General features: G+C 36.1%; 2 protein-coding genes and 1 pseudogene across 2 annotated transcripts; 1 reads left to right on the top strand and 2 right to left on the bottom strand.

Moving 5' to 3' along the window:
- The first annotated feature begins 1,878 nt into the window (after positions 1 to 1,878).
- LOC132303593 (probable xyloglucan endotransglucosylase/hydrolase protein 30) lies at positions 1,879 to 6,815 on the top strand. Its single transcript, XM_059800915.1, has 4 exons — positions 1,879 to 2,268; positions 2,391 to 2,491; positions 3,677 to 3,888; positions 6,041 to 6,815. The coding sequence occupies exons 1-4, from the start codon at positions 2,022 to 2,024 to the stop codon at positions 6,672 to 6,674; spliced, it is 1,194 nt and encodes a 397-aa protein (XP_059656898.1). The 5' UTR covers positions 1,879 to 2,021; the 3' UTR covers positions 6,675 to 6,815.
- A 2,047-nt stretch (positions 6,816 to 8,862) lies between these two features.
- On the bottom strand, positions 8,863 to 15,092 carry LOC132303591 (cellulose synthase-like protein D3; annotated as a pseudogene).
- A 6,110-nt stretch (positions 15,093 to 21,202) lies between these two features.
- On the bottom strand, positions 21,203 to 27,408 carry LOC132303590 (cellulose synthase-like protein D3). The gene is made up of 3 exons (XM_059800912.1): positions 26,521 to 27,408; positions 24,404 to 25,211; positions 21,203 to 23,618 (listed from the first exon to the last, which is right to left on the bottom strand). The coding sequence occupies exons 1-3, from the start codon at positions 27,348 to 27,350 to the stop codon at positions 21,861 to 21,863; spliced, it is 3,396 nt and encodes a 1,131-aa protein (XP_059656895.1). The 5' UTR covers positions 27,351 to 27,408; the 3' UTR covers positions 21,203 to 21,860.
- Between the last annotated feature and the right edge of the window lie 230 nt (positions 27,409 to 27,638).

Below are 27,638 nucleotides of genomic sequence, written 5' to 3'. Positions count from 1 at the left end.
TTTTCCCCTATAACATCTAACAAAACAATCTTATTGGATGATCATTGTTAGTCCTATTTATGCAGGATTAAGGCAAGATGACTATCACAACTATCATGGCATCCTTTTCAAAAGCATTGCTTATGGAACATCCAACAAAATTGGAACTAAAAACAAAACAGTAGCAATGATCCTATCTAAGGGCCTGTTTGCCAACTAATTTTGTTTCGTTTTTTTTGTTACGGGTGGTGTGTTGTAGCAAAGCAAAACACCAAAACAGTTCGTTTGTTTCTGAAAAGATGCCCAAATCGAAAACACCAATTTGATGTTTCCTAATGTGTTCGCACTGTAGCAAAACACTGTATGAATGAACAGTATTTTAAAAAAAAAAAAACTCATTCTACCCAATATGGAAACAAATTTTACCTACCGACTATTCTTCCAATCACTATTGAATACATTCCACATTAAAAAAACAGAAACTGTTACCAAATAGACCTAACGAAAGAACAACTATGGAATGGAAGGCATTAATTATTTGACTCAAAAACTCTCTGTGTAACGTTCGATAAAAGTGGAACCAAAAATAAAAGAGTCCGTTAAAAGTGGAACCAAAAATAAAAGAGTACCAACGAGCCTATGCAAGTAACACCCTATCCAAACAATCCCTTAACAATAGAGATGTCCTGTCCAAACAAAACCCAAGTAGTATACGTTTAAATTTTTAAGGTTTCACCGCATGAATCTGAAAGGACTTGAAGGAGAATATATCTGGTCCTAGTCTATAGAGTGTATGTAAATGTGTGTATGCGTCTCTCTCTCTCTCTCTCTCTATATATATGTATATATATGCGTGTTTATATATCTTTTTAGAGAGAGAAAAACAAGAGGTCATGTTAACGCCAGCGTGGCGTTGAACAATCCGCCGTTAGTCTCGGACGCGGTTTTTCGGCCTTAAGCGATGAAGCTTTCCACCTTTTTTACCGTTACGAAAGCAGAGTCCGGAACATTCCATAAATGCCCTTAAATTCCCCGTAGAATTACACAATAACCCCACACGCGTTCACATTCTTTCTTATTTGGATGGACAATAATACCCATTAATTGCCACTAGTTTTACCAAACTGTTCCCTCTTAACACTTGTGACAACCCTACTCTCCCTATGTATTATATCAAATTGACACCAACTAGTTGTTCACTTCCTTTCTCTTATAGTTTTGTTTGGTATGTCCAATTAATCTTTCATATTATGTCATGTTAGTATGAGATGGATTACGTCTCACATCGCTTGGAAAAAATTGTTGACACTTACAAGGTGATTCATCTGATCTGAACGGATAAGAGAATGTAAAACGGACAATATTTACACAACCTAAATTGAGTCTTGACAGATGATATCAGAGTCAATCCCTAATTGTAATGCGAGGTTAGAACGAATGGTATCAGGGTCAATTCATAACTACAATGTAAGGTTGGCCTTAACACGAACCTTATGAAAATGTTCTTAAAACTCTATATAACAAATAAGGTTTCCTCACCTTAGATTAAACTTTAAAAACAACTCAACAATCAAAATTGATCAAACTTCAACCTGTCAAATTCTATATACATACTAGTGAATGGTCTAAAATTCAAAGACCTTTCATAAAGAAAATATACATTTTTTGCCTTTTAGCAATTTTGAGTCAATAGATCCAAAGGCATGCATTCCTCCCACCAACATCAAAACCGTGTAACATGCACCAAACTTGGATTCTCTGCCTAACAATGGTAAAGTCCGTGATTTCCTAACAAGTGAAGGGTAATTTGGTAAATGCACAGTGAGACCATTCTCTCTCTACCTTTACTTGTAAGACCATTCTCTCTCTTCCTTCCATTGCATGTTAATTAGTATCGGGAAGAAGAATATATATAAAAGCTTGTGTAGAAAGAAAGAGAGGAAGAGTGAGTGGCGGAGGAGAGAGAAAAAAAAAAAAAAAATTATAAACCATAAAAAGGAGATTAAAAATTAAAAAGGAGAGTGGTGAGAAAAAAAAATCAAATGGAGGTGGATCATATTCATCATAGGAGTGTTAGACAATATTACTCCCTCTCTAGAACGCTGCTGCTAATGCCCTTCTCTCTCCTCTTTTTCTCTCTCTTGCTGTGTGTCGACATCAATATTGCAGAAGGTTTCAATCTGACCACCACTACGTTTGGGGAAGGTTACAGCCCTCTGTTCAGCGACTTCAATATCCACCGATCACCGGATGACAAGAAAGTCAGTCTCCTCCTCAACCGCCATTCAGGTATATATATATATATATATATATATATATATATGTATATATATATATATTTATTTGTGTGTATAGTTTTTGATTGATATATATATATATATATTGATAATGAAATTAAATATAAATTTCAGGGTCTGGATTTATTTCGACCGATTATTACAACTATGGTTTGTTCAGCGCGAACATCAAGTTACCGTCCAATTACTCCGCCGGCATCGTTGTAGCCTTTTATGTAAGTTTTTTTAGTTTACATCTTTTATATATATATATATATATATATATATTTCCCTTACATCTTATATATTTGAAAAATGATTTAAGACCGAAATAAAAAACACCGAATATATGGGGGCGAGCCTGACCTAACACTTAGGCTGGACATGTGTGTTACACGACGGTATGCATACTTTTATGTTTATGAATCGAGTTTTTTTTTTAAATTAAATTTGAGTAGTTTTGTCTTGAATGTCAAATGAAGTTACAACCTTCCTTAACACACATGTCCTCTTGTATATTATATACACCGTATTATTATACATGTCAGGATGGTAATGAACGGTTGGATATATCTATTGCACCATGTAAGAAATATGAACAATATATTATACATGTTGGGTTGGTAATGAATAATTCGATGTGTCTGTTGCCCCATCCAAGAAATGAGAGCCGTATATTACACATGTCGGGTTGATAATGAACAATCCAATTTGTACATTACAGGTGCACGAAACGAGAGAAAAAAATTTCTGTATTTATTCCACCGTGCAAGAGATGCATCTAACCTTTCATTAGATAACACATCTCAGAATAAAATTGAAAATTTGGTATACTAATCAAAATCAGTTTTGTGCCACGTTAGGACGTGTTAGAATTTGGCACAATACAACACAAGTATGGCTTATATCGTGTGGCACTGTGAATCGTCCATTTTTCAAATCGGAATAGTGGACCCCACAATATTGGGTCCCACCAGCCACCACTTTATTTTGATATTTGTGTTTATATTACCTTATAAGGGAAGTTTCCTTTGGCTAATCAAAACGCGACAATTTTTCACAAAACAATTACTTTTACCAAAGAACGAATATAATAGAGTGGCATTATTACTTTCCCAATAGATAAGAAAATAGCAAGATTAATGATACGAAAAGTTCACCATTTTTTTTTTTTTTTTTTTTTTTTTTTTTTTTTTTTTACTTACGGGAGGGATTTTGGACTTGTAGATTTGCGCCTTGTTTGTGTCTGGTTTAATTAACAATAACAATTTAATAAAATAAAATAAAAAATTTATTTTTATAAGACGTTCAATTGAAGAAATTTTTGAAAATTTTAGTTTTTTATTTTTTTATTTTAATTTAAAGACTTCAATTAAGTACTCTTAAACACAATAACTATTACTATAAATTTTTTGGTGCAGACATCGAATACAGATTTTTTTGGACCGAAAGGGCACGATGAATTGGACATTGAATTCTTAGGTAACAGACAAGGAATGCCATGGAGGTTTCAGACGAATTTTTATGGAAATGGAAGCACGAGTCGTGGGAGAGAAGAGAGGTACTATCTGTGGTTTGATCCAAGCAAGGAGTTTCATAGATACAGCATTCTCTGGACCTCCAAGAACATCATGTAAGTAAGCATATATATATATATATATATGATCATTATATGATTTTTTGCTTTTCATTCTCCTTTTTCTTTTTCTAGAAATATTTTTGGTACCCATGAATGTCAAGTATAAACTTGTTGTGTATAAACGACTTTTCATGTCCACACCTTTTTGACCTAACTAGAGAGACAGAGATAGAAATAGAGATAGAGATGGAGATAGAGATGGGAAGAAGTTTCTCCACGCATCTTAATTTGGTTTGTGACAACTTTCATAGCCATAACATTTTTTTATTATCATTATTAGGTAAAATGCAAAAAGAAAAAAAAAAAAAAAATTACAACAATTTAGTATATGTATATAAATCTGTATCGTTTAAAAATATGTGTAATTTTTCCCGGTCAATTTCGACCAATGTTTTTTATAAAAACTTCAAAATACCCTTAATAAGACAAAGGAGAGAAAAATTGAAATTAGAATTTTTTATTTTGTGTTAAGGGCATTTTAAGTATTTCAATCTTCAAATTGACAAATTGCCCTATTTGCTTAATTTAAAATATGTAGGAGTTCTTTTGTTTTAACATCAAGAGGATTTTTGAACATTCTGTACTAGAGGTTTCATGTTCTATTTCACTCCCCGATGAGGGTTCTTTTCACCCTTCCCTCACGGTACTACTTCGCTATCGGTCACCCAGGAGTATTTAGCCTTGCAAGGTGGTCCTTGCTGATTCACACGGGATTTCACGTGCCCCATGCTACTCGGGTCAGAGCGTAAGCTGGTGATGCTTTTGGCTACTGGACTCTCACCATTTAGGATTATTATTATTTTAAACAAAAATAGTGTTCTGTCCTTTGGTTGAGACTAATTTCCTCCGAAAATATGACAACAGACTTTGAAAAAGAACTCGAACTCAAAATATGGACACATCATATTAGGTCAAGTGGTAGTTTCGTTTTTTCCGGACCACATATTTTTCAAATTTGTATGGGATTTACTTCCCTTTCATTTTTCATTTTTAATTTTACCATCATTTTAGAATTGATTTGCACCAAAAGGAATGTGCAAGAGAGATAGAGGACCACCTTGGAAGGATTTGTACTCATGGGGGTATAAAGAAGCATAGAAGTGACATTCTTGAATAATGGTAATTATAACACATAGAAAAGTGACTTTATCATCTTTAGAGTCGTGTACTCAATTGTTATTGACAATGACTTGCCCTAATATTAGTTGATTGCAGCTAGCTTTAAATTGTGTGCGTTGGTTAAAAAAGTAGTACATATAATTAAAACATTTAGGCGGGGTATTGTTCGAATGATAAAAGAGATAGTGCTCCCAGTGTCCCGTCTTATGTTTCTAGATTTGATTATTGTTCTCCTATTTTCATTAATTACTAACTCTTAAACACCATCTAGTCATGCTTGAATGTACTTGAAATCCAATTTTGTCCGTAAAAAGTTTGAAAATATATTTTTGTTCATATATTATAATGGTAAACAATAATAAAAGTACCGGCAGTATAATTTTCATTTAATACTTTCAGGTTAAATTCAACACTGACAAAGCAATGCTATTTTTGAAATCATAAGAAATGTCCATGTAATGTAGACATTCAACACAGGTAATTAATCCAAAAATTAAGATTAATTACAATCGCACCCTCTAAAATTTGCCCTAATTACACAGACCGGTCAAAATTAGCTATAATTACATCCATGTATTGTAGACATTCAGCACAGGAGGTTGGTGTAATTTATCCAAGAATTAAGATTAATTACAATTGCACCTTCTAAAGTTTGCTCTAATTACACACACAAGTCAAATTAGCTATAATTATTACACCGACCTCTCTTCAAGTTTAAACTTTGTTTTCAAGGAGCCTTCTTCCATTAACCAACTGTAAAAACCTTCGGAACTTTTTCCTTTGTGACTAATTCGTCCTTAACCTTAATAGAAAGACATTGTTTATTTATTATTATTTTTTCATTTTTAATCATAAAATTAGCAAAAAATATTATTAATATTTCTAAATATCTTAATTATATTTACATTTTTCTAAAATTTCTTTCTTGAAAATGTTTACATGAAAGCATGAATATACATATTTGCCATTTTCTACTTCACCCTTCACTTCTTAGCCTCCATTGACACACTCCCTCTGCAATCTACAGATTTTACGTAGATGACGTTCCAATAAGGGAGGTGGTTCACAGCGAGGAAATGGGGAGCGACTACCCGGCAAAGCCGATGTCACTCTACGCCACCATCTGGGACGCCTCCAGCTGGGCCACGGACGGCGGCAAATACCGAGTCAACTACGAGTACGAGCCCTTCGTCTCGGAGTTCAAGGACCTCGTCCTCCAAGGCTGCAAAATCAACCCCATCATGCAAACCGTCTCTGCCGCAGGCTGCCGCGAGAACGCCTCCAAGCTGGAGGCCGCCAACTACGCCAACATCACCCCGCGGCAGCGCTCCGCCATGAAGCGGTTCCGGGAGAAGTACATGTACTATTCATACTGCTACGACAGCGTCCGGTACCCGGTGCCCTTGCCGGAGTGTGTCATTGTCCCGACAGAGAAGAAGCTGTTTAAGGTGACCGGGAGGCTGAAGAAGGCGTTGAGAATTAAGTTTGGGAAGAAACCCCGGACCCACCTCCAGCGGAGGAGCGGCGGTTCGTCACGGCGTAGTCCGGTGATTCCCGGCGGTGGTGGCGGTGGTGGCAGCGGTAGCTCGTCGCAGCTGAGACGGGTGGTTGTTTCCGGTGATGGTGGCGGTGGTGGCGGTAGGCTGAAGGCGGATATTTGACTAGTGCATGAAACGCGTATATATATGGTATGGTTTGGTGTTGGTTCAGTTATTTTGTTAATTATTATTTTACGGAGACTTCATGTAATCAGATTATGATAGTATATAAGATAATGAGTTTTCAGGTTTTACTGTTACAAACTAGCTAGGTTTTGCTTTTGTGTTTTCATTTGAATACTTGCTGCTATTTCATAGTATTCATACATATTGTCTTTTTGGAAGGGATTATTTCATACATTTCCTAAGGTTTATATATATATACACACACATATGTATATATTTCATAGTATTTATATATAATATTATTTTCAAAAAAAAAAAAAATTGTTTTAGCAAAGTATTGATCCAAAAGATAAGTCTTGTGGATTCCACTTGAATGCATGGTCTTACAAGCTTGAAAAGGTTCCACTTCGATTTTGGTGAGTGCAGCTAGTTTCAAACTAGTAAATGTTATTCAAGTCGAAAAAAGTAGACTGAATAAACAATGAGGGAAATAAAAATAAAAAGTTTGAGGTCAACCTAAATTTTAAAAAACTTAGGGTTTCAGCATAAAAATTCAAAAATTTTGAGGGTAGATTGATTATCTAAAAAATACAGGATTTCTCTTCATCATCCAATGATGAAACCCTAATCTTATATTTGTGGAGAAATGAAAAATAATAAAGTTATCAAGATTTTAATGTAAGAATAGGCTTCTCATTGAATATGGTATGCATCATTGCAAAACAAACCAAGTCAGTTTTAAACTAAATTTCCTCTAATTCCAAATCCAAATTCAAATCAGAGAATGCAACATAAATGTAAAAGTAAAAGCCTTTGCCTTTATATATGAACAAGGTGGTACAGAATTCAAAGCTCAAGGATGGTCGTGCATAAGATTTCCCTATATAGGGCATTCTTGTCAAAAAAACAAACATTACCCAGTGACCTAATTAGCAGAGCGCCCAACTCCCCTGGTGTGCCCATGTTTAGGTCCCCCTCCCCTTAGTTTGTCAAGATAAAAAAAATAAAATAAAAATTCTTGTAGCAAAGCAAAAAAAATAAAAATAAAAATAAAAATAAAAAAAATAAAAAAAAGGGCTCTAGTTAATAACTAATATGATAGTGTATAACTTATATGGCCTAAGTAAATGTCAAGAATGAAACAATTTCTGGTTGTTGTTAGTTGAACAACCCATCCTACTTTTGAAACAATAACGATAACTAACCATTTCAACAAAGAAAAAAAGAAAGAAACTAGTGGATTGGGTTGAGTTCTGCTGTGGTCATCATGTGTAGGTCACATGTTAGTTGATTTTTGTCCATGATGCTCTCTGTTCATTGAATTAGATACAAGACTCATTTAGTTGTATGTATAAATTAGAAACTAGATTCAATATAGATAGTTGTATGCATCACCCTTATGGCAAATCTCTCTAAATAAAATTAGTTTCTTTAGAGATTAGATAGAAGTCCAACTCCACATTAAGCTTGACAGTTAACACATTACTAAAGCATGGTTTTTTGGAGTTAGCTCACCCTCGCGGGATCGCGATCCATTGTCCCGGCCATTGTGGCATGTGTGTCAATCAGGGCATAAGAGGAATGATGACAACATCATCCTCACCTTTCTCCGGCTAATCACCGACAGTCTGTTCAGGGTTCCAAACTCAACGATAGCAACTAAACACGGCACTACTAAATGGGCAATAACTCCTTGAAGTATAGAATCAGAAAAACAAAAATTCTCACTTTCCAACTATATATAATATACACACACACATATATATATGACCCTAGAGTGTAAATCTATGAGCCAAATCAGTTTTTGTCCCATACCCTGATCACTAATTTCCATAGGAAATATCTCCAGTACAATGCATTCTACTGAAGAAATGACATCTCAGTTTCAACAGCAAAAGCACTTGATGTAATCAACAGAAAGTTGTTACAAAGCATTTGAAAGCTCAAATTTGGAGAAAACTTTGGGCAGATTAACGTTTGAATATTAGAAATATTAATTAATATAAGTGTATAAAAAATGCATAAAAGAGTAGAGTACGGCCTAGGGAGGATGAGATTCATGTAATTTTATGCACAACAATGATGTCAGAACTCAGTTCTCCAATATTAGTGCCTAATTGAAGTCGTCCTTGGACCCTTTCACTAACACACAATGAAAATAACAGCCGAGACAACAACCACCACCAGAACAAATATATATATTTATATATCTGAAAGCACAGATGTGAAACTAATCAGCTTTTATATCTAATGCTATGGCTCTAAAATTGAAACAAATGTATGAAAGTCCTCCTGCTACAAACATACCAAGTCAAACAAAAATGGAGGATGAAGAAGAAATGAATTCATAAACCACTCAAAGGCATGTCCATCTTTCTAACAAGTTGCTGGAGAAAAAAGACAGCTGAAACTTGAAATTAAATGGGGCTCCATCTATGCATGAATGAGGAATGAGACTACTATTGACTAGACAATGAAACATCATGGGAACTGGAACGACCCTCCAATTTGAGAATTACCTGATGGGGGGTTGATTGCCACCCAGAGGAGAGATATAGTAATTGCAATTAACCCTGACCAAACAAACACGATCGTCGGGGTCCTCCCTCGCCTTCCCATGAGCCCTTTTGCAAAGGGGTAAAGATGAGCCAAGACCCAGAAGCTGAAGAACACACCTCCTATCAAACGACTCCACTGTGGTATAGTGCTATATATCGTTCTGCTAACCCCAACTGCGATTGCAATCAAGTTTGTAATCATGATTGTAATAGGAGGTATCATCAGGGACGTCCATTTGATGACGTATAGATCCGCAAATTCATCATCAGCATCATCACCAGCAGACTTTGAGGTCAAAGTGAATGATATCTCAATACCGGCAATGACCTTCAGTAAACCCTGGAGCACAGCAGCAAGATGGGCACTTGTGCCTCCAATTAACCAGAATTGCTCATTTCGCCACCAGTCTTCCAGTGCAATGCCAGACCACTTGATCTCGAGCACGGCTAGCATGCAAAGAGTCAATGTGATGACTAGGAGGTATGTAAGGAAGGTTACATTCAGGGTCTGGACGATGAACTGACCAGAGAATAGAGAGAGTGCTGGAAGGAAGCAGTAAACAATGAGAAAAATAGATGTGAAGGGGTAGATGCCAACATTGAGGTAAGCAATCCTCTGTAAAAACTTCATCTTAGGACTAGCCAAAAGAGCATTATTCCGAGAGAAGAATATCTCAACAGAACCGGTGGCCCACCGAAGGACCTGGTGGAGCCGATCAGTCATATTAATTGGAGCAGTCCCACGAAAGGCATCCCTCTTGGTCACACAATAAATGGATCTCCATCCCCGATTGTGCATCCTATATCCTGTCACCACATCTTCAGTTACAGATCCATAAATCCATCCAATACGACCGCCCCATTCAGTTTTCTCTTCATACCAGCATGAGATCACACCAATTGCTTCAGCAACTGTTGACGCATCAAGAAGCTCCCGAGGAATGGTAAGAGCACCAGGAGGACGTCCATTCTTCACAGCAGGGTGATCAGCAAGTGGTCGGCCTTGGAATTCAGTCACTGGGATCGATTCAAGAAGAAAAGTTGAGTTCCCAAACTTTTTAGGAATCAGAGAGAGATTCATTTCCTCATCATCAGAATCTCCCATTCTAAGTGATCTGTTCACTTCAGGAGCAGAAGCAACACTTACAGACTTTTTGCGACGAGCAAAGCAACAGCTGCAACAACCATTCTGGTATTCTTTTGACCGTGGTGGGTCAAAACCATAAATGGCTATCCTGCGGAAGAGGCATCCAGTACCCACATAAACGGGACCCTGAAGCCCATCAAGGGCACGCATGTTAACATCAAAGAAAACAGTGTTGTGATTGGCATAACGATCAGATGGATCAATTCCTTCGAATCTCTGAGGAAACTGGACATAACAAATTCGGTCACCACCACGGTCCATCATGAAACACATGCCTTCTCGTATTGCCCGGCAATTGTAAATGTAATGGTCACAATCAAGGTTAAGAATAAAGGGACCATTGGACATGATTGCTGAGGCTCGAACCAAGGCATTCATTGCCCCAGCCTTCTTGTTGTGATCATAGCCAGGGCGTTTTTCACGAGAAACATAAACCAGCAAAGGAAGCCGAATGTCAACTTCTGTCAGATCAATTGGATTGGTTTCCCCTGCTGTGCCACAAAGTGGTTCATCACTAGGTGGTTTCAACATCACCTGCAGATTACAGAACCATGTTGTTATGAAACACACCACCATAGACATCCTAATTTATGCCTGAGTTAAGCTTCCAAACACCAAATACACACAAAAAATAAATGATAAAGATGTCCGACAAAGGGATTGCCGATTGACAAAGTAAAAGGAGGAAAAAAATTAGAGGGTTTGTGGCTATATGCCGCACTACGGTGCCTGCAAGTGTCCATGAATATGATTATCAGTGTGTTCAAATAACTTCTGTTGGAATAAAAGAACAGGCTAAGTAAGTTTTTGTTAGTCTAAGAGAAGAGGCTAAGTAAGCTTCCGAGAAAGTGGACACAAAATACACCAAGTGCAGCTTGGTCAGTCACAGTATCTGCTGCGTTCAGCACATTGACACCCTATCTGTAACTAACAGATGATAGAAGGCAGGCCTACAGAAGAATAGAAGTTGCTGTTCTGGGGTGCAAGGGCCAGTAACTTCTATCCATCCTACTAATAGTCTTAATCTGTTTTAATCTGATACCATATAAGATTCATTACAGGCCCTGATTAAGGATAAATTTCTCTAAATTAGTACCTGTATGATTCCTGCATGATCACCCCTAGAGTGCTCGGGAGCGGAGACCATCCAAGTGCCAGGCCAATGAGTTCCATCTGCCATCCATGTAGCTTTTGGGAGCTTCACTTTTTCCAACAGTTCATCGTTGTTGTTCTCTCTCTCTAGCTTCATAGCTTTGATTTCCTCTCTAGCATTATAGGCATCAGAACGACGCCGGATTGATTCAGGAAGGGCATTGATCCGAACCTTGTACTCATCATACTCACGCTTTACCCGTCTACGATCCCTGACAAAATCTGAACGCACCTTATTTTTATAAGGATCTCTCTTCAAATTGAAATAAGATTCTGGGTTCCTCAGCTCGATATCATGTTTTCGGCAAAATGGAACCCACATGTTGGCAAAACTTGCGGCTTCCGCCATGGCTTCAAAGGTTAGAAGGGCACCTCCATCATCAGAAACATAACAAGAAAGCTTTTCAACAGGGTAATCAGCCGCTAGAATAGAAAGAATGGTGTTTGCAGTGACAAGAGGTGGCTCTTTCTCTGGATCTGCAGTAGAAACAAATATATCCACACCTGGAAGATCAGATTTCCCAGTAGGGTTGTTGGGACTGGGTGTTTCAAACTTCTCTTTCAAAACATTAAGGTCTGTAGCACGATTAACAGGGCAAAACTTGGGAAGCTGGTCAAGCAGCCAAGAGAAGGCAAACCAAATCTCACAGACAATTGACATAAACCATAGCCAACGTGCATCATCATTGGGGTGGCTTACTCTCCATGCAAGAAATAATCCAAGAACAACAAGCCGAACAAAGATTAAGAGCCTGAAGGAATAGTGCAGCAAACAAATAAAAAATTTCAGCTTACAAAAACTTGTGATGATTATAGACAAGGTCATGACACTACTTTGTGTTTAGTGTCACGAAATCTGATGAAGAACGTCAATAAATCAAAATTTTAAAAACACAGTCAGTCGGGCAGAAATTCTTCTGAATCTGATACAATTTTGGAACTAGCTGAATGTGTCTAGTCAAGCATGTTACGTCACAGCACAAAAGTAAATTCAATTTATACCTAAGAGATATTTCGACATAGCTTAAGCAGGCTATGTTTTTTTACTAACAGCTATAAGGAATACATATATCATAAGAATTTGGGGGGGTTAGATAAAGACATATATAATGCTTCTTAAATGCATTATATGATTCATTTCATAATTCTTCTTTGATGTACAGCCAGGAACCTTCCGAAAATTTATCATACTATCATGTTTTCTAGCAGTAATGTGACAATTTCAAAAAGAAATTAAACTATACGAAACTAAATAGAAACAACTCTCTTGAAATTTGATAACCATTGGGCAAAAAATCTGACTGGGTTGCTATGATCCAAAACAAAGAAGAGAACAGGCGAAGATTATAAACCTAATAGCATAACAATGATCAATGCAAGTGATCGTACCGATATGGGCTGAGAACTGCAGCAGGTATCTTCAGCTTGCGAGTGAGAGGCCTCCATGGCTTGTTGAGAAATTCTGAAGGCTCACCAACCCCATCATTTTTAACGTTCTCAAATCCCCCATCCTTAGGCCATATAGCATTCCCATACCCATAAGTTCCCTTTGTCTCAAACAACCATCTGTTATGATCAAAATCCCCTGTCTGACTTCTCCTCAACACTGACTTTGTCGACTTCATCAACGACAACCTCCTCTCCATCTTTGACATCCCAACACTGGATGGCAGAGGTAGAGGATGCCTTCCATTATCTACAGCCTTCTCATCCAAATCTGTTGCCTTATAAGGGTCTTTACATCCCGGGCAAATCCCATCACCAGCTTTCACAGCATCAACGTAGCAATCCCTGCATATCTTGAAATCACATTCACACGGGAGGATATCTTCGCCGCGCTCATCACTCATCACCTTCCCATCACAACCGGGCAATGCACAGGAAGACCCTCTTGCACCTGCCATCTGAGGATGACTAGTTCCAGACTCACTCACCTTATCCATCAAATGGGCACGAGTAGCACTGTTAAATCCACCAGTAAAGAGAGAATTCGACACATATTGCTCCTCAACCCTCTGCGAGACGGAGGGATCCATAGGTTGATTATCAGGTGTAGCCGGGATTTGCACCGTGTAATTCATGAACTCGCCACTGCCTATCTCACTATCGAGATCGTCTCTCGAATAGTTGGCATACCTTCCAGATGAAGTCCTCCTTGCAAAAACCACCTTGCCCTGCTGTGGTTCTCCGACATTGAAAGATCTTGAAGACATGATAGTAAAATTTGTACTAGAGAATATATAATCACCAGAGCCTGAAATTTCACAGAGGAAAAGAAAAGCAGAGAAGCCTATCACCAAAATTGTTTGATAAAACCAAAGACAGTGTTCAAAATAGTTCAATCTCTACTCTCTCTCTCTCTCTCCCTCTCTCTCCTAGCTATGATTATCTCTATCTGACATAATATTTGATCTTACCATCTGATCATCATTTGAAATTCAGTAATTCAAATGCAAAGTAAAAAATCAATTAATAAAATTTGAGAAAAAATGAAATTGGGAAATGTATACATTTTTTGGCAGATCAAAAGAACAAAATATGTGACAAAACAGCATCTTTTCCTGTCTCTCTCTAGAGCACTTGCCCCTCCATTTCCCCCCCTCTCTCTCACACACACACACACTATGAATCAGTAATAGCTGTTTTGTAGCTAAGATCTCAACTATTTTCCCACCAAAACACAACTAAAACAGTTGAAAAAATAAAGTAATCAAGAGTCCATAGATGCACAAACAACAACAATGAAGGTCATCAAGCACCATTTCCAGAACCAACTTTTCCCGAACACCAAACAGATCCAAAACACAATAAAATAGCAGATAAACAAAAGAAAACTATCTCTCTCTCGTTCTTTCTCTCTCTAAAATTCAGAACAGAGAGTTGAGTACAAACCTCAAAATTCTCAGAAAGAAGTCACTAATCAGACAACACCAATCAATGCCAGAACTGCTCCAAACTCGCTTCCAAAGCCGCCATTCAACCCACAAGCCAAACCCTATTTTCAGGGAATATATACACACACATGTATATATATATGAGAGTGATATATGTAGAGAGAGAAAGAAATGAGAGCTTTGATAGTAAATTTTCGTAATTAGACTCTTTTTATGGTACTTAGTACAATGGAAATATTGAAAACCATTGATTTAAGGCTTCGTTATGTGCATGTTTATATTGATTTGTACAGATTTTCGGACAAGTCGATGTGGTGGATACTTGATATGGGAGGAGAGAGAAAGAGGAGAGAGAGAGAGAGAGAGAGAGAGAGAGTCTGAATGGGCGGAAATGCGGAGATTTATGGGGGTTTGGACTTGGTGGTACTTTAACATGTCTACTCTTTTTAACTCTTTTTTAAACTTTTTTTTTTTTTTTTTATTTCCGAAAGAAAAACTATAATTGGTTAATTAATTGTTTAGATAAATATATTCTTAATTTCTTACAATACAGTATAACGATAGCTGTATAATTATGTTTTTTTTATTCTCCCTCTATTTTAATTAAAACAATTTATCTTTTAAAATAATGAGTTTTTACTTTTTATATACCTCAAATGTTATTGTAGCTAACCTATGAAGCACAGACACTTCTGTGAATGAGCCTTACTCATGTCCTACCGATCACCGACACTCCATGAATATTTGTCGATAATTCATATATGTGTCCATAAATAAAAATTAATTTTATTAATTTGGACACTTCCTGACACTTTGCCGATATGATTTAAAAATTATTACAATAATGACATAATTTTATTTTCTAATTCATTTCGGAATAAATCTTAGTATAGAAATTATAATGAATTAAAGTTTTAGAATACTATTGCTGAATAGATGTATAATAATAAAAAATTACTACGTATATTATTATGCAGCCGTGTTCATGTCGTATTTGTATCCTACGTCCGTATCCATGCTACAAAATAGATATCTTGTGTTTTTTTTTTTTTTTAATAGATTTATTTGAAGATGAGAGAATTCAAAATACTCCTAAATAAATAAAAATGACAAATATGAAGAAGATTCATAGTTCGTATTTTCAATTTCAAAAACATCCTAAGAGTCCAAAACATTATAAAAATAAAAATGAAAATTTAAATTTAATATCCCCATAAAACCTAAAAACTTCCATAATTACTCAGCCCCATTCATTGAATGAAGTGATTATTACATGATTCTTTAAAAGAATCAATGTCATTTAATTAATGAAATTAAAAAAAATGCAATGAACAACTATCCATGTGTTGATTTTATTTCGGTTTTATTTATTTCTTTTTATTTTATACAGTTTCATCTGTTCCTTGATTAATGGAATGATTTTTCAGTTGCTGATCAACCTACCCTTTCGAACAAAAACAAAAAAACAATACTTTCCGAAAAAAAAAAATAATAAACAAAATAAATAAATAAATACCCTTTCAAGTTTCAACATAACTACACAACGACCACAAAATTGTGTACTATGTTAGGAAAAAAATCATAATAATAGATAAGGGCAAGACCTATGTATGGCACACACAAACCACCACAAGTGTGTGCTATAATAAAGAGTCAAATCTTCCTATTCCTTATAAGCTCCTAGATTCAATTTAATCACATTAATTGAATGCAAACTAACTCTCACCACCATTTAAGGGATTAATTCATATTTTGCATAAGAGGTGGGGGCATTGGCGTACTCCTAAAATGTGTCCTACATTTGAATCCTTGTGTAGCCATGGCTGGGAATTTGCTCGATAATTGTTCGATGCATGTGTGACTGAAAATTATACGTATTCTGATGATGAATTATGAGAGGTTTTAAAAAACTCGACATCATTCTAGTCTCTTTAGAGCCATATCAACAAATTTTTAGATAATTATCCTATACAGGTGGTACAGGGAATTGTACGTGTTCACCCAGTAGTGATTTATAAAATGCCCTAAAAGGCTCGATAACATCATTATCAGAAGGGAAGGGAAAAAATAATAATAATAAAAAAAAATAAAAATAAAAAATAAAAATTACCTTAGATTAGTTAGCTAGATGAAGCAGCTTGAATTGGCGGACTAAAAATACTTGGTTTTTTTTTTTTTTTTTTTTTTTTTTCCCGAATGGTAAAACAAATACATATAGGGTGTATTCGGTTACATGGAAGTCGACTTTTGGAATTGAAATTGATAAAATTTGAAAAAAATAACTAAAAAAATTAAACCAAAATTATTTTAAATTTCACCGATTCTAATTCCGATATCAATTCTAATACTTTAATTTCATATAACGGAACACACCCATATTCTTTTGCCCACATCCAAACTCCTCCCTCCTTTTTAAGGATAGAAAAGTTATACCCCAGGCCAAATGCCCTTACAAATACTAAGGTCCCACAGACAATGTTTAAGCAAGATGAAATGGTTTGGACCTTTCCCTATAAATTTTCCACCCTGGAGACTCTGATCACTAAAGTCCAAGTAAAGATTCCCAACTCCACCAGAAATTACTCCGAGATTGGTCATCAATTATCAACTATCATTCCCTCTTGGATGAAAAAGGGTAAATTCATTTTTTTTCTTTATTCAAATATGATTAGTATCATTTTTATTTTCTTCATTAATCAATCAAATACATGATTATCATTATTCTCTTATTATTATTTTTTTCTCTCTTAACTAATTTTATTCTCTTTTTTTATTTTCTTTTTCACGTACCAAACATAGCCTAACAAATTATAAAATATTTATAAATAAAGTTTTTTTTTGTGCAAAATAACACTATAAATTAGTTTTTCCCCATAGTAGTGCATTTTGTATTTTAATGTACTCCAAGTTTAAACCTGAAAATGAAATAAAGTATGTTTAATCTGAAAAATCTCTTTTAGATGTATTTGATATATATATATATATATAGTACTTTAAATCGGAAGAATTTTGGCTTAGAAGACTTTTATTTAAAGCTAACTTTTTCAAAGTGGAAGTAAGAAATTTGTAGAAAGAGAGTGTTTACGAAAACATAATATTTATGAAAAACGCTTTGCATGTTATGTCACAACACACTATTTGATTTATCAGAGACAACACCATTTTTAATAGATTTACATTAAATAAATAAATAAATTGTCATAAGCTACAACAATGCCAAACCCGTCTGTAGATATGACTAATGTCACATGTTGGTGTTTTACGGTTCGATCTAAAAATTTAAATTTTTTTAGATAGTATTAACATTTAACCTTATCCCAAGACCCTTTCAATCGGATCCGGATTTAGGTCCGGATCCGGATCCACACCATGCACAGAACCTCCTACTGAAACTATAAAACTTAGCAATGCACCTGAATTATGTGATGATCAATACAATGCAGCATGCTAAACAAGTGTGAAAAGGTCTAATACAACTATAAAAAGACATTAATGCCCAACCAAACTGTTGTGGGGTGCTACTGGAGGACTCACTCTGCTTAGGCTGGAAACCCTGGAGCCCAGGCAACCGGGTGATCAAAAATGGAAAGGGCAGCTCCCAAGTTGATGAAAGCACTAAAGTGGCCCAGAACTGGAGCATCATGCCCCAAATGGGATGAGAATACTTAGGAAGCATGTATACTTTTAAGAAAGTAACGTACCATATCGGATACATATTAGATATCGATACTTTATGAATATTCATGAATACGTGTCCGATACTTTATGGATATTCACGAATACGTGTCCGATACTTCTTAAAAATATCCATAATTTTATAATACATATATTAATTTATAACACGTATCCGATACTTCTCAATCTCATATACTTCTTAGGTATTTCGACTGCGTATTCGACACTTTTTAGACACTTCTTAACACATTTTCTATAAGTTTGAACATTAAAATGTAACTTTTTCAACAATAATAACACAGTATAATTGTTAAGAAATGTTCGATTTTTATTAAGTGATAATTAGAGACGCTTGTTTCTTGTGTTGTAAAACAAACTTTTATGTTATATATTAATGATTGCATTTAGAATCGTAATATTTTTAAAAAAAATTTGACCAAAAATTAATTTTTATATATATAAAAAAATTAAAATTATTAAAGATTGTATTGTCGTATACCTGTATCTTTTTTTTTTTTTTTAAGATTTATCGTATCATGGCATTCATATCGTGTCGTATTTATATTTCGTAATCGTATATGTGTTTCCTAGTCCCCTACTCAAATTTGTAATATTTTCGACGTAATTGGCTAATCTTGCCCATCTGTCCACTCTAATGACGAGAGACTCGGTACCCAACCTAGACACTTTCGTATAGGTATATGACGTCACAATCGATCAAGAATTCGACTACTCTGGTACCTTTAAATGGAACTAGCACCCAATTTAATGTGGGATCTCTTCACTCATTTCATTTCAATCATTTTTTCAACAAGCATAATTTAATATTAGTTCTTTTAGGCCACAGTTAGTTGGCCTAATCATCTCTAACTCTAATGTGTTGTCGTCACTCGCAGAAGATCACGTGACAGGTCACATGGGCATGCAAACCATACTCATTGCCATTATGAAAATCCGGTTTCGTGCGAGCATGTTCCAAAATTCCAAATGTTTTGTGTGGGCCATAGTAGGCGCCGTGTGGGACCCAGTAGAGGGGACCTTTTTTCACGTGATTGGCACGGAACGGCGTGATTTAGGGCATTGATTGAGAAGATTGATGTCCTTACGTGGACAATTACCCAATTCTGTAAATAGTAGTATAAACAAATATTGATATCTTTATGGACAATGGACAATTCTCTGTCTTTCTCTTTAACCCAAAAGTATACATTTCGACAATTTTAATTGACCCACGTAAGAGTGGGCATATGGGGTTATTATTATTATTGTTTTTAATTACCTTGTTTTAATATTCACTCTGAAAAAAAAAAGAGTTTTGACTTATTCAACTGCTTATTGTCTTTTTCCTTTCCCTTTAACTGGTCACTATACTTTTCTTTTTTTATTCTCTCTTTGTTATTTTTTTCTCATCATTACCAAACTCAATCCAATAGAAATACCGTGACAATCGACATTATGAATTCTAATAAAATTACAGTAGCACATTAGTTAGTTTGGTGACGATTGTCTTCTTCAAGGTTATTTTCATCATATGAGAAAAAAAAGGAAAATGCAATGACCGGTTAAAAGGAAAGAAAAAAGGCTAATGTTGTTTTTATCAGATGAGAAAAAAAAAAAAAGAAATTGTAGTGACCGGTTAAAGGGAAAGGAAAAAGGCAATAAGCGGTTCAATAAGTCAAAACTCTTTTTCCAAAGTGTGTGTCTTAAAACAAGATAATTAAAGAAAAGAAAAATAACCTCATGTGCCCATTCTTACGTGGGCCAATTAAAATTGTCAACAGTCGAATATGTCTACTGTTGCTAGCATAGCTCTATATACATTTTTATTAAACAAATGTTGCAAAATATATTTCTATTAATGGTATGTAAAAATAAATTGTGGTTATCATGTATAATTTTAAAAGGGAGGATTAAAAGTTAGATTTTTAAAACTTTGTAATGGTAAAAAAATAAAAGATATATAGCGTGTTGGGAATGTCACATCATTGATAGACACAGTTAATAAAAAATACATTATGAAATTGATACATCATTGGTATGCACAGTTAACAAAAATGTATTATTTTATGAAATTTATTTCACTTATTAATATATTGATTTTAAAAGGTATTTTCAACTAATTAATATATGAAAAATGATTCATGGATTTACAGTGAATTGTTAGACTTACTCTTTTAATTGGTCAATTATGTAATAAATAAGAAAGTAAATCCCTCACTTAGTTATATTTGGTATAAATATAAAATAACAAATTAAAAATTATTTGGTTAGACAATTCACTCCACTTAGTTATATTTAGTATAAATAAAAAATAAAAAATTATTTCATTAGACAATTCACTGTAAATATTCGGTCTAAATATCATTACTCTTGATATATTGATATTCATTAGTTAGACATCCAATACTCGTAAAGAATAAACGCAGTTAGTTTGTCAAAGTAAGGTATTTGTTTTTGGGCTGGGCCTGTTCCTTGCTTCTGTTTCTGCCTATTGGGGTTTTTTGCCAGAGTATGGTTTAGTTCGGATAAAGGCCCATCTAAAAAATAAAAAAAAATTTGGAGTGCCAGGCCCATCTTTTAATTACCTATTTATATTTATACAATTGCTTAATCTTTGGGATATATATATATATATATATATATATATGGACTAGTACAACATTTATATATTACTATATGAAAGGATAATGACTTTAAATCTAAAGGGATTATAAAAGGATGAAAGTGAAGTCAAGTAGACTACAATATGGACTAGTTCAACATGCTATAGGTATTATTATTAAAATATTTCTCCGACTTATTCACTTTTAGTATTAAAATATACTAGTATAAATTATTGATTTTGAGCAACATTACATCCAATGATTTGTTTTGTGTTGGTTGGAAGGATGGAAAAGAGGAAGAATGAAAGATACTTTCATTGTTTTAAATATGGATTGGTTGGAAGAAAGGAAATGTAGCGCGGAAGTAACTATTCCTCCTTACCCCGTGTTTTTTCATCCATCCAAAATTGGACAAAGGAAAAGAGGAAAAGAAAAAAGCCTTCATTTATTTACAAAATCACTTTGTTATTAAAATAATTTAAATACTTTCATTTCCTTCTAATTGAGAGGAAAAAAATTTAAAAAGCATCAACTCATTCATCCTTTCTATTATCCATTTCATTCAACCAAACAAAAAATGAGAAAAACACATTCTCTTTCCTAAGAAAGGGTTATCCCTCTCTCCCCCTCTCCATCCATTCGAATTCTGTATTTCAATATGAGAACTCAATTCTCGAGTATTGAGTTGTGAGGATGGGAGCAAGAGTATGTGCAGAGTGTCAAAACTAGAGTACACTCGGAGCGTGAGAGCGACACTCATTGAGAAGAATTGTATGACTTAGGTTTTACACTTATTGCGATAACAATTTCAAGCAAGGACAGAAAACAACAGCTGAAACAAAAAAAAAAAAAAAAAAAAAAAAAAAAAAAAAAAAAAAAAAAACACTCAGAAAGGACATATGTTGAAGTAATCATCTTTGATCTGATGCCATGTCCCTAAAAATTACAAAGAATGTATGTGGATTCCTTCTATTATAAACATCCAAATTCAGAAAGAAAGAGGATAAACAATGAATGAATTCATATCGAACTCAAGGCCCTGATCCATCTTTTCTAACAAGTTGCTGGAGAAAAACACAACTTAAACTAGAAACTAAACAGGGCTTAATCTGTGCAAGTATAAGGTATGAGATTGCGGCAACATTCGACAAACATCAAGGGAACTGAAATGACCCTCCAATTTGAGAATTACCTGATGGAGGGTTGATAGCAACCCAAAGTAGGGATATAGTGATAGCGATAAGGCCGGACCAGACGTACACAATTGTGGGGGTCCTCCCTCGCCTTCCCATAAGCCCTTTCGCGAAAGGGTAAAGATGAGCCAGAACCCAGAAGCTGAAGAACACTCCGCCCAACAAGCGACTCCATTGTGGTATAGTGCTGTATATGGTTCTGCTAAAACCAACCGCGATTCCAATCAAGTTTGTCATAATGATTACAATTGGCGGTATCATCAGGGACGACCATTTGATGATATACAGATCCACGAATTCATCATCAACATCTTCACCAGCTGACTTTGATGTCAGGGTAAACGAGATTTCAATCCCGGCAATCACCTTCAGTAGACCCTGGAGCACGGCAGCAAGATGGGCACTCGTGCCTCCAATTAACCAGAATTGCTCATTTCGCCACCACTCTTCAAGTGCAATGCCGGACCACTTGATCTCGAGCACGGCTAGCATGCAAAGAGACAAGGTGAGGACTAGGAGGTAGGAAAGGAAGGTTACGTTCAGAGTCTGGACGATGAACTGTCCGGAGAATAGGGAAAGTGCTGGAAGGAAGCAGTAAACAATGAGAAAAATGGATGTGAATGGATAAATACCAACATTGAGGTAAGCAATCCTCTGTAAAAACTTCATCTTAGGACTAGCTAAAAGAGCATTATTGCGAGAGAAGAATATCTCAACAGAACCGGTGGCCCACCGGAGGACCTGATGGAGCCTATCGGTCATGTTAATTGGAGCAGTCCCACGAAAGGCATCCCTTTTGGTCACACAATAGATAGATCTCCATCCTCGATTGTGCATTCTATACCCTGTCACCACATCTTCAGTTACGGATCCATAAATCCATCCAACGCGACTGCCCCATTCGGTTTTGTCTTCATACCAGCATGAGATAACACCAATTGCTTCAGCAACTGTCGACGCATCAAGAAGCTCCCGAGGAATGGTAAGAGCACCAGGAGGGCGTCCATTCTTCACTGCAGGGTGATCAGCAAGTGGTCGGCCTTGGAATTCGGCCACGGGGATTGAATCAAGAAGAAAAGTTGAGTTCCCAAACTTTTTAGGAATGAGAGAGAGGGTCATTTCCTCATCATCAGAATCTCCCATTCTAAGTGATCTGTTATCTTCAGGAGCAGAAGTGACCGCTGCGGACTTTCTGGGACGAGAAAAGCAACAACTGCAGCAACTAGAATGGTATTCTTTTGACCGGGGCGGATCAAAACCATAAATGGCAGTCCTGCGGAAGAGGCATCCAGTACCGACATAAACCGGACCCTGCAGCCCATCAAGGGCACGCATGTTCACATCAAAGAAAACTGTGTTGTGATTGGCATAACGATCAGATGGATCAATTCCTTCGAATCTCTGAGGAAACTGGACATAACAAATTCGGTCACCACCGCGGTCCATCATAAAACACATGCCTTCTCTTATTGCCCGGGAATTGTAAATGTAATGGTCACAGTCAAGGTTAAGAATAAAGGGACCATTGGACATGATTGCTGAGGCTCGAACCAAGGCATTCATAGCCCCAGCCTTCTTGTTGTGATCATAGCCAGGGCGTTTTTCACGAGATACATAAACCAGCAAAGGAAGACGAATGTCAACTTCTGTCAGATCAATAGGATTGGTTTCCCCTGCTGTGCCACAAAGTGGTTCATCACTAGGTGGTTTCAACATCACCTGCATTTTATAGAACCACGTTGCTAGTCAGCTAAACTCACCACCATACAGAAACCAAATTACGCCTGCATTTAGCTCACAAAACATCTAAGTACACAAAAAAATATATATTGGATAAAGACAAGCTACAACACCATTGAGAAAGTACAAGAAGAGACAAAAAATTAAAAAATATTTAATCCACTTATTTGTTATTAACAGATGACAGAAGGTCTCAAACCTGCTTCCAGATAGACAGCATATCCGGGTGAGAAGGACCATCCTACGTAAGCCACCATTAGTGGAGGGTACACACGTATAGCAGAATAAAGGTCACTAATCTAGAGTTCCTGGGCCTAGTAATAGCCTTATAATCTGTTTTAAGCTATCCACTGTATTTAAAGTGCAGATTTTGCATTCAAGGTCCTCTAGGACTCGATATCTGATTTAAAAAACAATTTCTTAAAAGATACATAAGAAGTTAACACAGAATATAAACTTTTCGGGAAAACACTTATAAGATAATGATTTGATTTTAATATACACCATGCTAACATTTGAATATGTATGGTGCAATAAATATGACATATCTCATACTTTGCTCGATCAGGTTCAAAAAATAAGACCAATACCCATAGTTGCTTGCAATTTTATAAGATGGAACACTTAAAAGGTCATTATAACAATTTAACAGATAAAGAAGTTTAGAAAAATCAACTACCTGGAACCAGGTCTACTTATTTGATTCAATATCATGATAGACTCACTAAAAGCAGTAATTAAGGACAATTTCTCTATGTTAGTACCTGTATGATTCCTGCATGATCACCCCTAGAGTGCTCGGGAGCAGAAACAACCCAAGTGCCAGGCCAATGAGTTCCATCTGCCATCCATGTAGCTTTAGGGAGCTTCAAATTTTCCAATGGTTCATCATTGTCATTCTCTCTCTGCAGCTTCATAGCCTTGATTTCCTCTCGAGCATTGTAGGCATCAGAACGGCGCCGGATTGAATCAGGAAGGGCATTGGTCCGAACCTTGAACTCATCATACTCACGCTTTACCCGTCTACGATCCTTGACAAAATCTGGACGCACCCTGTTTTTATAAGGATCTCTCTTCAAATTGAAATAAGATTCTGGGTTCCTCAACTCAATATCATGCTTTCTGCAAAATGGAACCCACATGTTGGCAAAACTTGCAGCTTCCGCCATGGCTTCAAAGGTTAGAAGGGCACCTCCATCATCAGAAACATAACAAGAAAGCTTTTCAACAGGGTAATCAGCCGCTAGAATAGAAAGAATGGTGTTTGCTGTGACAAGAGGTGGCTCTTTCTCTGGATCTGCAGTAGAAACAAATATGTCTACACCTGGAAGATCGGATTTCCCAGTAGGGTTGTTTGGCCTCGGTGTTTCAAACTTCTCTTTCAAAATATTTAGGTCAGTAGCTCGGTTAACAGGGCATAACTTGGGAAGCTGGTCAAGCAGCCAAGAGAAGGCAAACCAAATCTCACACACAATTGACATAAACCATAGCCATATTGCGTCATCATTGGGGTGGCTGATTCTCCATGCAAGAAATAATCCAAGAACAGCTACCCGAACTAAGATTAGGAGCCTGAATGCACATTGGAGAAAAACAAAGAATAAATTTCTGACAATAGTAGACAAGGTTGTGAAATTTCTTAATTTAGTGTCACAACATCTCACTATGAATCGAAAATTCGATAACACTGTACAAAGCCAGACAGAAATGCTTCAAAATCTATTGATATTATTCTGGAACTAGCCTAATGTATCTAATCAAGTGCGTTACTTCACATAAGTAAAATCAATTTATACCAAGATTCAAGAGAAATTTAGACTTGGCATCCCCAGAGCGGAGGTGAGGTTTGAGCCTCATAATGGGGCCATTGTATGTGTGTGTGTGGGTGGGTATCTGTGTGAGTATTTACCCAACCAAAACAATAAAACTTGAAAAAAAATTAAAAAGAGGATTTTTATTAACACAGCTATAAGAAGACACAATAATATAAATGAAACAATGTAGGATAGACACAACAATCCCACACTGTCATTTCTGGTTAAATCACTCCCAAAAAAAATATTACTATAACGTAAATGACAACCTTTACACCATTTTTTGCTAAAAAAATAAGAATAATTACATGTTATGTTTTCTCTAAATAACATTATCCACAATATGTAAAAATTATTGCCTTTGACTATTAGAAACACATATTGACTATTTAAATGAACTAATTAGACAATGAGGAAAACAGTGGAACATGATCATGTCAAAGTTGTTACTACCACAGACCTAAAATAAGTATTATCTAACAAAAGCATGTCAGTATGTCAGACACAGAGGATATGTAAAGTGTAATCTCTGAATCAGCATAGGATACATCTTTGTCTCAAGAGTATATATAACAACATTGTTACTACATAAATTATTAAGGCAACAATTAACACCACAAGTGTCATTTGACTGTTGTATATAAACAATGGATCAAGTATCATCATACATTATTACTACAAGGGTTAGATATATCAAGCATAAATGGACTGTATTTCCAATGATTGTATAAGTTGCAGCCCAGCAGCCCAGAAATAGAACGACCAATTGAGAGATCTGAGTAAAGAAATATAATTCCTCTTGCGAAACACTAAATCTATTTTTTCTGATGTACAGCCGGGAACGGGAACCTTCCCGTCTCAATCATACTAATATGCTGCCTTGCAGTAATATGACAAGTAAAAAATAAAATATTCCAAACACTAAGAAGAAACAAATGCATTGATATTTGATAACAGTTAGGCCCAAAGTTTCATTGGGTTTCTATGTTCCAGAACAAAGAAGATAACAGGCTATATTTATTAACCTAAAGCAACAGCAGATAAAAGATCATGGTAAGCGATCATACCGATATGGGCTAATAACAGCAGCAGATATCTTCAGCTTGCGAGTGAGGGGCCTCCATGGCTTGCTGAGAAGTTCTGAAGGCTCACCAACCCCATCATCTTTTCCGTTCTCAATTCCGTCATTCTTCGGCCATATGGCATTTCCATAACCATAAGTCCCCTTTGTCTCAAACAACCATCGGTTATGATCAAAATCTCCCGCCTGGCTTCTCTTGAATGTCGACTTTGATGTCGACTTCATTAATGACAACCTCCTCTCCATCTTCGACGTCCCCACATTGGATGGCAGAGGTAGAGGCCCTCTATTATCTACAGCATTCTCATCCAAATCTGTGGCCTTGTAAGGCTCTTTACATCCCTGACAAATCGCATCACCAGTTTTCACAGCATCAACATAACAATCCCTGCATATCTTGAAATCACATTCACACGGGAGTATATCTCCACCGCGCTCATCACTCATCACCTTCCCATCACAACCCTGTATAGCACACAAAGACCCTTTTGCACCTGCCATCTGGGGATGGCTAGTTCCGGACTCAATCACCTTATCCATCAAATGGGCACGAGTAAGGTTATTAAACCCACCAGTAAATAGAGAACTCGACACATACTGCTCCTCAACCCTCTGGGAAATGGATCGATCCATAGGTTGATCCATAGGTTGATTATCGGGTGTAAGCGGGATTTGCACCGTGTAATTGTGGAAACCGCTGGTAGTACTATCCGTATCATCTCCCGAATAGTTGACATATCTTCCAGATGTAGTCCTCCTCCCATAAGTCACTTTGGGAGGATATAAATCACCAGCACCGGAACTATTTGAAGCCATGCCCCCTTGTGGTTCCGGGGGATTGAACTATCTTGTCAATTTGTATAAGAGAATATATATTACCAGAACCTGAAATTTCAGAGGAAAACAAAAATGAAGAACTCTTATCAGCAAAATTGTTACAGATACCAAAGTCAATATTTCAAAAAAGTTCAATTTCCAATCCTCAAACTCTCTTGTTCTACAATTATGCTGTAAGCTAATATTTTATCCTAAATGCAAAGTGAGACTCTATTGAGAAATTTTGAAATTGGAATAAGGACACATTTTTTGGGCAGATCAAAAGAA

The sequence above is a fragment of the Cornus florida genome, unplaced genomic scaffold (genome assembly GCF_030987335.1).
Source record: "Cornus florida cultivar Cherokee Brave unplaced genomic scaffold, ASM3098733v1 CherokeeBrave_3.0.0_Hap2_Chr04, whole genome shotgun sequence".
In the NCBI taxonomy this organism is placed as follows: Eukaryota; Viridiplantae; Streptophyta; class Magnoliopsida; order Cornales; family Cornaceae; genus Cornus; species Cornus florida.
Note: the sequence above shows the minus strand (reverse complement) of the source record. Positions and strands in the feature narration are given on the sequence as shown.

Bases quoted from the DNA above. Each gene is read 5' to 3' on its own strand.
- LOC132303593 (XM_059800915.1), top strand. From the start codon at position 2,022: ATGGAGGTGGATCATATTCATCATAGGAGTGTTAGACAATATTACTCC. The intron at 2,269-2,390 runs GTATATATATAT...TATAAATTTCAG, and splicing joins CCTCCTCAACCGCCATTCAG to GGTCTGGATTTATTTCGACC. The intron at 2,492-3,676 runs GTAAGTTTTTTT...TTTTTGGTGCAG, and splicing joins GCATCGTTGTAGCCTTTTAT to ACATCGAATACAGATTTTTT.
- LOC132303590 (XM_059800912.1), bottom strand. From the start codon at position 27,350: ATGGCTTCAAATAGTTCCGGTGCTGGTGATTTATATCCTCCCAAAGTG. The intron at 25,212-26,520 runs GTATGATCGCTT...ATGTGCATTCAG, and splicing joins GCTGTTATTAGCCCATATCG to GCTCCTAATCTTAGTTCGGG. The intron at 23,619-24,403 runs GTACTAACATAG...TATAAAATGCAG, and splicing joins ATCATGCAGGAATCATACAG to GTGATGTTGAAACCACCTAG.